Source organism: Kogia breviceps, chromosome 8 (genome assembly GCF_026419965.1).
Source record: "Kogia breviceps isolate mKogBre1 chromosome 8, mKogBre1 haplotype 1, whole genome shotgun sequence".
NCBI classification, from domain to species: Eukaryota; Metazoa; Chordata; class Mammalia; order Artiodactyla; family Physeteridae; genus Kogia; species Kogia breviceps.
In genome coordinates, this window is record NC_081317.1 from 13,405,168 (window position 1) to 13,417,910 (window position 12,743).

The 12,743-nt window shown below is 36.1% G+C and overlaps 1 protein-coding gene across 24 annotated transcripts in view; it reads right to left on the bottom strand.

Moving 5' to 3' along the window:
- CNTRL (centriolin) overlaps positions 1–12,743 on the bottom strand; it is an 88,651-nt gene that overhangs the window by 43,533 nt on the left and 32,375 nt on the right. For 23 of the 24 annotated variants that reach the window (XR_010841875.1, XR_010841873.1, XR_010841872.1 and 20 more), the window contains 4 exons: positions 11,420–11,529; positions 9,224–9,418; positions 4,499–4,652; positions 3,072–3,292 (listed from right to left, as the gene is read on the bottom strand). Coding sequence is in view for 20 of the 24 variants with exons in the window: in XM_059072980.2 (XP_058928963.1) it covers positions 3,072–3,292; positions 4,499–4,652; positions 9,224–9,418; positions 11,420–11,529 (680 nt within the window). In the remaining 4 variants the exon portion in view is untranslated. Of the gene's footprint in view, positions 1–3,071; positions 3,293–4,498; positions 4,653–6,605; positions 6,776–9,223; positions 9,419–11,419; positions 11,530–12,743 lie in introns of those variants that run through there. The other variant, XM_059072983.2, reaches the window with a different exon arrangement.

Genomic DNA, 12,743 nt, shown 5'->3' on the forward strand with positions numbered 1-12,743 from the left:
AACCATAGTATGTTCACTTATCAGAAGAACAAAATGGGACTAGCACTCTCTAATATTAAGGATGATAGAGAAACTTAAACGAGTGTTAACAAGAATATAAGTACCTATTGATTATCATAACACAGTTCTGATTTATTTTAGCCTGTCTTTTTTTTTAATGATTAAACATTATAGCTTTCATCTGTTTATTTGGGATCTTGAAGAATTCGATTAAACTATTCTGATTAAAGAGGAGAATCCTGTGATAAGAACTTCTATAGAAGAGTTTCTCCGTAAGTGATCAAAAGACCACCTGGCATCTGAATCATATGGGTTGCTTGTCCAAAATGCAGACGCTACATATAACCAACAGAGGATTAACATCCAGAATATATAAAAAAGTTCCTACAAATCATTAAGAAAAAGACAGACAATCCAATAGAAAAAATGCGCAAAGAATGTGAATAGGGATTTCACTGAAGAGAAAAACTGAATGGCAAATAAACAGATGAAAAGTACTTAACCTCTCCAGTAATCAAGTGAAAATGCAGTTAAAACAAGACACAATTTTGCACAGAGCATAGAGAAATAAGTTAAACAAACAATCAGATAAATCCAGAACGTGGGACACTCTACAGAACTACCAGCTGGATTCTACACACACACACACACACACACACACACACACACACACACACACACACGCCATAAAAGACATTCTTGGCACAACTGGAAAAATGTGAATATGGCTTAGATATTAGATGATATTAGGGAACTGCTGTTAATTTTCCTAGGTATAATAATGGTATTGCACTGATGTGGGAAAATGTCCTCATTTTTAGAGATATGTACTGAAGGGATGATGCCATAACATCTGCAATTTTTAAATGACCCAGCAAAAAAAACATATATAGAAAAATATTTGTTGAATCTAAGAGAGCACATAGATGCTCAATGAATTATTCTTTCAACTTTCCTGTAAATGTAAAAATTTTCATAATAAAAAGACATCATTTCAAACTCAGCACATTGGCAAACACTAAGTCTGACAAAATGTTAAATTTCCTGAATTTGATCTTTATTCTGTGTTTATCTTAGAAAATGTCCTTGTTCTTAGGAAACACATACTGAAATACTTAGAAGCTAAACAGCATGATGTCTACCACTAATTCTAAAATGATTAGGAAAAAATTTTATATAAAAATGTATATAAAATCATGTAAAATTATTTGAGAGAGATAAAGCAAATGTGGCAAAATATTAATTGGTGACTCTGAATAGAGGGTATAGTGAGCTATTCTTGCAGCTCTCCTGTAAGCTTGAAATTAAGAATTACAAAATAAAAGTTAGATAACATTAAGGTGATGTCAAGGATGTGGTGTAATGGTAGCCCTTCACACTGCTGGGGGGGAACAGAAATTCACAAAATCACTATGGACAGTAATTTGACAATATCTAGTGAAGCTGAGAAGGCACGTACCCTCTGACTCACAGTTCCACTGTGAACACAGTCCCCATGCTCAGGATGTGTGTAAGAATGTCACTCTCAATATTGTAATAGCAAAAGAATGGAAACCACCTCAATATCCCCCAAGAGGAGAATGAATAAGCAATAAATTTGTGGTAGGCACATACAATGGGATGTTATATACATCAATAAAAATAGAGCTACATGTATCAACTTGCATAATTCTCAAAAACATAAACATGAAGGAAGAAAGGAAGGAGCCAAAGAATACACTATATACTTTTTATATAAATTGTAAAATTATGCAAAACTATAATACATATTGTTTATAGATGGATATACACATATAATAAAAGAAGAGAGGGCTTCCCTGGTGGCGCAGTGGTTGAGAGTCCGCCTGCCGATGCAGGAGACACGGGTTCGTGCCCTGGTCCGGGAGGATCCCACGTGCCGCGGAGCGGCTAGGCCCGTGAGCCATGGCCGCTGGGCCTGCGCGTCCGGAGCCTGTGCTCCGCAACAGGAGAGGCCACACAGTGAAAGGCCCGCGTACCGCAAAAAAAAAAAAATAAATAAAATAAAAAATAAAAAATAAAAGAAGAGAGATGGAGGGAAATAATAACCATATTCAGGATTTTGCTACCTCTGGGAGGGGGTACACAGAGGGTTTCAAATATCTGTATGTTTTAGTTTTTAAGCTGTGAGTATATGGTATTAAATATTTTTGATATTCTTATATGTCTGATAAATTTCATAACATTAAAACAAATTAATTCAAATTTCCAAAGCCAGCCCTACTGAGGATGAGGTTTGGGAATCTAGGTTCTCCTGCAATGTAAAGTTTTACCAAACAACTAAAACAGAGCAAGTGAAATCTCCAAATGAATGTCGACAAATCAAGCATGGAAGGGTATAATTTACAATGCTGTGTCTGTCTTATTATCTGTAAAATAATACTACAATTATGAAGTAACAGCAACAAGAATAAGAAAAATTGTTATGCTTAATTTTGCTACACAAATAACAAAATATGAACATCTAATACAGTATTTGTAATAGCTATAATTTCTTATTCTTTAGAGTTATTTGATCACAATACTTTTCAGGGATAGAAATTCAGCTAAAATAATCCTCCTTTTCTTAGTAAGGGAAAAAATAACACTTCCAAGTGTATCACAACTAAAGGGAAAAAAACCCCCAAACACTAAAGAACCCCTAACACTTTTTTTTTTTACAAGATTCTTAGATTTATTGATTAATATCAGATGTCTCAAATAATACTGTGATGTTAAGGTTTAACTTTTTTTTTTTTTATTTTGGCGGTCCGCGGGCCGCTCACTGTTGTGGCCTCACCCGTTGCGGAGCACCGGCTCCGGACGCACAGGCTCAGCGGCCACGGCTCACGGGCCCAGCCGCTCAGCGGCATGTGGGATCCTCCCGGACCGGGGCACGAACCCGCGTCCCCTGTGTCGGCAGGCGAACTCTCAACCACTGCGCCACCAGGGAAGCCCGCCCCAACACTTTTGCCACTTACAATTGCACTGTTGCTAACTTCCTTAACTAACTTAATTTGGACATCATCTACTTCTGAAGGTAAGGAAAATAGACAAGAAGAAGCAAATCATACCTTCCTCATATTTTCTGCATCTAAGGCAACTATTTCCAGTTGGTCCCTTTCCTGCTTGACCTCAGTCAATCTCTGCAGCAATGTCTCTTTCTCATCCTGTAGCCTTCTGCACTCATTCTGGGCCTGAGTAGCCTGGCCTTTGACGGTCCCCAGGTATTCTTGCAGCCCACTGATGACACCTTCTAAGTCCTTCTTCAGGGCTTCATTTGCTGCTATCTGGCCTAAGCAAGATGAAGAAAGGGAAGGCGATAATATATATATGAAAATGCTTTCAAGATACATAATTACTGCATTTAGCCTCCTTAGCTATTGTTACTAGCTAAGAATGAAATTCTAAGCTTCCAATTATTTCCTACTATCTTAGTTTTCATTTTCAAGATATAGTAATAGCTTTCCCCCCTATTATCCATGGTACAGGAGTATTAAGCAGGTACACAATAAAAATAGTATATTCATTGGCATTGCTTATGAAATGCTTAATACATGCTATAAAAAGTTTAAAGCAGTGATTTCCAAATAAAATAACGAAAAATGTGCAACAAAACAGTTCTTGCTGCTAGACACACAAAACAAAACCAAGTCAAATCCTAGGCTAGCAGCATTAACCTGTAACCTGAAGACTTAAAAAAACAAACAAACCATATATTGGGTACTTACTATGTCCAGGCACTTTATGAACACTATTTCATTTAATCTTCCCCCAAACTAATGATCATGACAGAAATAATTTGTCCCAGGTAACACAGCTCATAATAGCAAAACAAGGACTGGGGTCTTTTTTACCACAAGCCAAGGCTCTCATCACTACAGTCTATTATCTTCCTCTTCTACTATTATGGCAATGTCACATTTTTTAAAGTTATTTTTTTAAATGGGTGGAAGATCTATTTTTATTGTTTATTTAAAAATTTTTCTTTTTTGGCCACACTGTGCAGCTTGTGGGATCTTAGTTCTCCAACCAGGGATTGAACCTGGGCCCACGGCAGTAAAAGCAAAAGAGTCCTAACCACTGGACCGCCAGGGAATTCCCAGCAATGTCACAATTTAAATTTGCACTGCAAAAATAGATCCTAAAATTCTTTCTACAATCTCCTTATAACCAGACACCAAATGCCTGATATCAATGGACTCTTCGCTCCTGAAAAGATTTTAGGCCTTAGAAGAAGACAATCACATGCCAGAGTTTATCATGATCATGTATGGTCTTCTTGCCATAGTGACCGGACTCACTAGGACATCAACCCAAGAAAACTATAATAAAAATTTTAAATTTTATTAAACATTTTTGAGTACTCTGCAAATATTTCCCTATCAAATACTAGTACTAACAGCTGAAGCATATTCAGCTAATATCTGGATTAATGCCTGTTATTTGTCTTTTATTAACACTGAATCTGATTTACCTTAAATCATACTTAAATTCTCACCTTCAGTAAGCTGTTGTTCAAGGTCCTTAATCTCTTCAGTTTCTTTAGCAATTCTAGAAAGTATCTCATCCAAACGGCTTTCAAGTTGTTTGTACTGCTTGTTCATAATGTCAAGCTGTTGTTCTTTACCCCTTTTCTGAGCCTTCATATGGCACTGAATTGAAAAAAAAATTAAAATCCCAAATTCTTTAAACTCTTATAAAAATAATAATCCTTAATAGCATTTCTAGGGAAGAATGGAAAAGAAAATGTAACAATTTGTATCTGTTTTGTGTCAGACACTGCTGTTTTCACATGAGTAGTTTTCATTTAAACCTCATGATAACTTGATGTGGAAATCATCTCCATTTTACAGATGAGCAAACTGAGGCTCAGGAAGGTTAAATGATTTTTCCCAGGTAACAGCCACTAGGTAATGTAGCCAATTTCAGTTTTCTTTGCACTGCACTAAAATGTATCTTTCCAAAAAGGTTTCCAAAAAGTTAATTGATTATATATACATATATCCATAGGAAAAGGCTATATTCCAAAATGTTAACAAAGGTTATATCTGGGTGGAAAGATTACAGGAGATTTTTAATAAGGTTTTTAGCTAAAAAATTTTATAATAGACAAGTAATAACTTTTTATTAAAAAACATTAAGTATAATTTTTAAAAAGGTTTTATGGTGGAAATAGAGACATGAAATAAATACTTCCTTATAATTCAAGTTTTTCTTAACATCTTTATTATTGGAGTATAATTGCTTTACAATGGTGTGTTAGTTTCTGCTTTATAACAAAGTGAATCAGCTATACACATACATATATCCCCATATCTCCACCCTCTTGCATCTCCCTCCCTCCCACCCTCCCTATACTACCCCTGTAGGTGGTCACAAAACACCGAGCTGATCTCCTTGTGCTATGCGGCTGCTTCCCACTAGCTATCTATTTTACATTTGGTAGTGTATATGTGTCCATGCCACTCTCTCACTTTGTCCCAGCTTACCCTTCCCCCGTGTCCTCAACGAGTTTATTTTCAATTCCTTATGCAAAGAAACATTTTGCTTTTAAGTTTCATAAACTGGGAGCTGAGAGGGACCTCGAAGACCATTTAGCCCAGTGATTCTCAAGATGGAGGGCCCTATGGAGGCACACCCTTGCAACCACTACATACACCTGCAACCACTACATATGCCCCCGGTGGAAAAGAGCTCTCACACACCCACACACATTCTGACAGTCATCGCTTTAGGGAGCTACTGTTAACTGAAAGGACTGGATTGTATTTCTCAGGTGTGCTGGGGGAAAAAACTGAAAACTGATGACCTAGTCTAACTCTTCCTTTTACACGTGAGAAAACTGAATCTCAGATCCATCAAATGACTTGCCCAGGTCTCCTTAAGCAACTGTTCATATAGAGACAAAATAATTCCCCAGAGAACCTGTGCCCTCCCACTCACATCACACCCTCGCAGCTCTAGTTTGCCTCCACAGGATCAGAGGAACAGAACAATAATAAATCAAGAGAAAGTTACCAGGAGAAAGAACTATATTAGTCTGAACAACGAACTTCACGTGTCTCAAGTCTAAGACTATAATTTGATTATAAAAGAACATTTCTCAATTTTACAAGTCTGTTGCCTCCAAAGACAAGAAAGAAAGTCTCTTCATTTCTGAAGAATAAATGAGAGGCAGCTTGATTGGAAGGTTTTTATTTTACTACTGGTAAAACGTGATGGATGTTCAAAACTCTTCTCCTACTCTCCCAAAATACCCATCTGAAGTCTTTCTGAAAAGGTAACTGCAGATAAAACCTTAAATTCTAAGTAAATTTAGGATTTTTATGGCTCAAGAAAGAATTTTCAAAAAGTTCTACACTCATATCTGTATCAATAAATCTAAAAATTCACCATTAAAACTTCCACTGAAATCTATACATGAAGGACAAAAAATTAGTTCAATACACCAATGATCTGCATTAAACACATGGGAGCAAAAGTAGATTCAGCGATTTTCACTACCATGGAGCTCACAATAGAGGTATTGTAAAAACAGGAACTTACATCTCTCACTCCTCCTCCTTTTTAAATCCTTTGTACACAGAGAGAGAAAATGATCATACCTTAATTTAGAATTTGTCCTGTTAAAACTGAGCCGTTGAGAACAGAGGAACTGTGGGTGGAACGCTTTCTAATGCTGTCTTGAAATTCATGTGCACTTCCCTCTCTGACAGCCACATTTTTGTAAACGCCTCTGAGCCTCTAACCTCCCAGCGCTTCAAACCACATTCCTGGCAGAGATTGAGCGGCAGCCCAGCCCGTCCAGTCACAAGCAGCCTCTGCAGGCAGGCCACACCCTCCGCTCTTTAAATCACAACACAGGAAGCTCCCACAGGCCAATCACGCACAATCTTTGCAACAGATTACTACAGATTAATTGCCTTTAGCATACAGTTTGCTCCCATAGAGCATTGCTAGATAGGGAACAGGGATACAAATCTTCCTTTATTATGTTTGCTCCTGTGGTATTTCTGCTTCTAACTGTGAATGTTTTCTAGAACTAAAATGGGATTTGATTTTTATATAGTACCTTTTCCTTTTGAAAACTAGTTAAATGCTTATGTCTGTTGAAAACTTGAGTAGGCTTGGCTCTGAGCTAATTTTAAAAATAATTAATCTCTTTAGACCTGTAACTCCTTTGTGAGGCTCTGCCTCTTCCTAAAAGGGGTACTTTGGGAAATCATTTAATCTTTCTAAATCGTATTTTCATTTTATGCAAATTTTAAAAGTCACCAATCTCATTTGGATGCTGTAATAAAATAAAGTTCCTCACCATATGTGCCTAAAACCAAGTGCAATGCAAGACACATCACTGGTACTTAACATACTTGTTTTCCATCATATCTCAGTCATTTACTGTTTCCTAATCTCTCAAGCTTTTACTTTTAAATTCTATTTGCTATTCAGAAAGATACTTCATCTGATTAGATAATAAAAGTTAAGTAAAAGCCTGTATCTGCAGAAAAATATGCAGAATACCGTTCTTGATTCTTTCCCTCTTGCTAAAATGTTCACATTTTGCAGCCTAAAATGGGGTGCCTAACACCAGGCATTAAGGTGACTTTGTTCAAATTAGAAAAAGATGCTCCTTCCAGGTGAACAAATTAAAAAGAGACATCCTCTGGTGCTCAGACTAAAACTGTAACCCTAAGAAGTAACCTTCAGAGTTTTAACAATACCAAAAAGGAACTTCAAAATCTGGCTTGTATGTTTCATCTCCACTATTACAGATTGATTTTGACTACCTTTACAACTTGGATGCCTTTCCTACTTCTCATTTAACTCCTTTCTATATGTAATTCTTTACAGAAATCCAGTGTGTATTAGACTCCCTGTATGCCAAGACTATCACAGTACTAAGTTGAAAGCAAACAGACAATCTAGGTTCCGACTACACTCATAGATCACAGAACTACAAGAGGGAGTAAAGGAGCTTTGTGTAGTGCCTATAGGCCAGTTCTGCCCTACTTTCCTTAACGCAAGCATTCATAAACATAGCACTGGCCCCTGGGGATTCAGTTCCTGTCCTCAGAGGCCTTACATGGGGTGGTAGACTTCTGAACAAATAAATATGATATGGGAAGATATCATAGACCATATTATATATTATTTAAAATCTCTAATTTTTCATGTAATGAAAATTCTTCAAGATAATCAAGACAACTTTTGGTTTCAATTTTAATACTAAGTCTTATTAGGCTTTTGTTAGAAAAGACCTTATGTCTGTGATGATACGGTCACGCTTTGTCAAAATTAGCTGGCCTCCAAAAAATATCTACGATATTTTACTAAAATGTTTAAAGGGATAACTAAATAACTTGTCAAGTATGTAAAGCAATTATAGTGCATTGTCTTTACCATGTTAAATTCTATGGTTTCTCATAATCCAGAGATTTTAAAGTTTTTTTTAAGTAACCTTATTATTCAAAGTATACCATTAAAATATGCAGAAAATATTCTTACTTCTATTTTACAAATATTGGCTAAAATTTAAACCATTAGTAAGACTTTTCAGAGTAGAGACAGAAAGAGACAAGAACCTAACTCCATCATCCAGCCACCTGACCACCTCTGGCCACATTTTAGGAAGACATACTCTAGAGAAATGTTTTCTTTTTAAGGACAAAACAAAACAATATGAAACAACAAATAGCTTTAGTGGAATATTTGCATAAAGGATTAAAGAAGAGGTAGAAAAAGGACTCTGAACCCCCTCAGCTCTCCCATCTTGCCACCTTGCTGTTAAGAAAGAAGAAAATAAAACAAGGAGAGAGAAAGAGTAAGAGGTTTGGAGAGCACCTTAGAGCAGGCTTCTCTTGATTTGAAATATAATGAAATTCAATTACTTAAAAAAAATAAGTATATCATTCATCAATTGTTCTACTGAAAGCTACCTCCATCAAGCCCTAGGTTGTTTTGTTTTAAACACACACACACTTTATATATATGTGTGTGTGTGTGTATGTATATACACACATATGTATATATATAATACACATACATACACTCATATTATATATATACACACACATATAAACATATGTATCGCTCAAATTTGTGCATCAAACTAAAAGAGATTTTGAGAAAGGACTCTGAGGCTAAAAACGATGAGACATAATACCTAGAAAGAATGATATGCTCATCCCCATAGAACAAGCCAAAGATCTCTTCATTTACTTACATGTTTTGGGTCTTTGGAATCCAGACCATCAATACCTATTTGCAGGTCCTTGATCTCCTTCTGCTTTTCAGCAATTTCTCCTCTTTGCTTTTCCATCTGCATTTCTAGATCCAGAGCTTCTTGGCGTAATTTATTTAGAAGTTGTATCCTACTACTCAACTGCTTGAAAAGAAAGTCTTTCTCCGCTTCTGAAATCTAATTCCCCCCACACCCCAACACACAATTAACAGAGGACAGCAACACTGATTTACAAATTTACAGAAAACAACTAGTACAATTTAAAAAGGTATTCCATGTTCTATCAGTTTTTTTAATAATAAAAGTAAAATGCAGGAGATACTTAGGCACTCCATTCATATCTTATACTTTTATTCTTATTATATGAAGAAAATTTTATTTTCTAAAAGCTTATGAAAATAATAGCAGGTAGAAATGAAGTCATATTAGTATAAATAATTTATAAATTATTAATAATAATAGCCATAATATTAATGGTAGCTGACTTTATATAGCACTTACCCTTGTATTAGAATATCAAGCCAACTGATAATGTAATGAAAAATTTAGGCTATATTATACTTACTCATTTAAAATAACTATTTTTTCCAAGCACATTTTGTAAGCATCCATTTACTTTAAAATTATGTACATTATTTACTTCTACCAATTTATCTGTATAAAGCTTTTGCCAGTACTGTTATAAAACATTCTTATTTAATTATTAAAATCATTCTTAATAGCTCCATCCACCCCATCTCCCATTTCCAATCCATCTTTAAGTCCTGTCAATTCTACTGCCAGATTTTACCTAGTCTTCTTTCTCCCCATGCCCACCATCACCTTTGTAGTCCGAGCCATTATCTGTCTTGCCTGTACTAAACAACAGCCTCCTAACCGATGTACACACCTCCATTTTTTCCATCTCTCTCAACCCATTTCACTCTCATCAAGTAGCCAGAGTGACCTTATAAAAATACAAGTAGGATCAGCCATGCTACCACCTAAAGTCCTTCAAAGGTTTCCCATTACATTCAGAATAAAATTCAAACCCCTTAAAATGGCCTATGATGCCTGGCATGAGCTTTAACCTCATCTTCCACTGTACTTCTTCTTCCACTATACTCTCCCTCACCCTGCAGAGGAATCTTTCGTCTGAAGTCTTTGCACACACTGTCTCACCTCTGCCTGGAATATACTTGCCCTTAATTCTGCCTCACTGGCTCCTTTTCATCTTTTGGGTCTCAGCCTAAATGTCACTTCCTTAGTGAGGCCTTTGTGGGTTGTGGCAATCTACATCCTCTTTACTGTCTCTCCTAATTTTCTCTTCCCCACCCCCCAGAACTTATGTTGTTTAACTATACATTTCTTTTAAACTTATTTTTACTTATTTTTTGTCTGTTTCCTGCCCACGAGAGAGGAACACATCTGTTTTTTTCATTACTCAGGGCCCAGCTCAGTCAGCAACTGCCACATAAACGTGAATCAATTTCTAGTTACTAAATAATTTGAAACTAATGACACAGTCTTACCTTTTTAAAAGAATATATAATTTGGACTTCACCTTCTTTTCTTCCTACTATGGTATGAATACATTACCATCACAAGTTTGAAATACTGATTTTTAAAAGTTGCAAATAACTAAAACCTTTTACTTACTTAAAAACTAAAATGTCAAAATACATCCTTTTTTGAACTTTCTCCCTATGCAACTACATCATGGGTTTGAGTTGCTTGCTTCTTCATGACATCATCTTTTTGTATACCATATTTTATATCATTTATATTTTTGCTGCTCATGTTTAATAATGTTCATTGTAGAGGTGTTTTCTGTCTCTTAATCTAGGTTCCAGGATCTTAAAGGTGGTGAGTGCTTAATTAAATTAGGAGAGATATATTAGGAAGCAGCTTCCCTGGGTAAATTGGACACTTTCATAATAGAATAGACCTAATATATCTTTTTACATAAATGGTTAAGTAACATGTATCTATACACTCTATTAAATGCTAATAGGATGTCATCCTGAATGGAAGGAAATGAAATTGGAAAATGCTAGAACCATATCTGACTCTGAAATTTGTTATTCCATAATTAATTAGGCAGCACTGATTTAAAGATTGTTTTACACGGTTATGAAGAGAGAAACACATTTCATTTTTGGCATTTTCTCTTAGCAATGCAGCTTTACTTTTACTTACTTTTTTAAGTTGTATAGCTTCTTCCAGTTGTTTAAATTCTTCAGTAGCTCTTAAAATTTGTTGTTCTGCCTTTTCAATTTCATCATGCAGTTCTGATAGTCGAGCTTGTGCTGCAAATTTAAAAACCATGCACATAGACACACACAAGAAAAATCCTGAATTCTCAAATTTCTACCTTTTTCTTAGCAATAACTTCCTCCAATTAAATTCTGCAATTATACAACACAGGAATAAAAAAAAGTAATTTCTTATGATTGTTTTCCTCTCTATTAGTTAATCTCTAGAATAGTTTCATGATATACCATAGAGCTATACTTGATCCATTTATTTGTAAGATTCCTAACATAAAAGGGGCTCTACTTGATACTCCCAACATTAAAGAACTCTTCTGAAAGAATAAGGATTTTATTTGTAAATATGTGCTTACATGTCACTAAGTTATAATTAGGTTTAGAGTATTAAACAAAAACCTGTGTTAGAGGCAAATGCTTTATGATGGGATTCAATATCAAGAAATTCACTACTGATTTGGTAATCCCAAATCAGTGACTTTCCACCTCAAATTCCTGATTTCTCTCTCCCTCCCTGCCTTCTATAAAATCATGAGCCCCCTGAGGCTGGTGTGATTTAGTTTCCCTTTCCCCTTCCAGAGCCTTGCACATAGTATACGCAGGCACAGACAACTCGGCCTCTTTTCTCCGCTCTCCAAGTCAACCTCTATTGGCCTTCCGTGTATTCCATTTAGCTGCCAACCAAGGGAAGATGGGCTACTAATCTCATTGCCTGAGATCCCCACAATGGGCCATGATTACTAGTGAGATGAATGAACTCAGGTCTGCTTTCTCCTTCCACCATATGCATACAGCTAAGTGGGGAAGTGTGTCCAAAGTTTGCCATTTGGAAGGTCTCTATAAGTGTCCCCTTGGATTGATTTCTTCCTCTTTGTGACTTGCCAGGAAGTGGTAAGATTCCTTGAATTAGATGACTGGGGGCGGGGTACGGTTGACAAGGTGGAGTGTGGGACAGGTCAAGAAGAGTCAGAGGCCAGCCTCAGGCCTAAGCCTAAGGAGAGTGCACTGATCCAGTTTATCCAAAGCACTGCTTTAGGTTTTGGCAACATGTATAGGAATCAATAACTTTACTTGCTTCAATTATTACTAATTATGCCTTTGAATGTGTAAGTCCAATGGTGAGAAGCACCTGTTGGCAGGATGAAATTTAAGCATTCTTGGAGCCCCTGGACATGCTGCTATCAAATAAAAGTCAAAAACCCCATTCTTCATAACAGGAATCATTAAAAAATAATCTGCTCAATGAATCACTG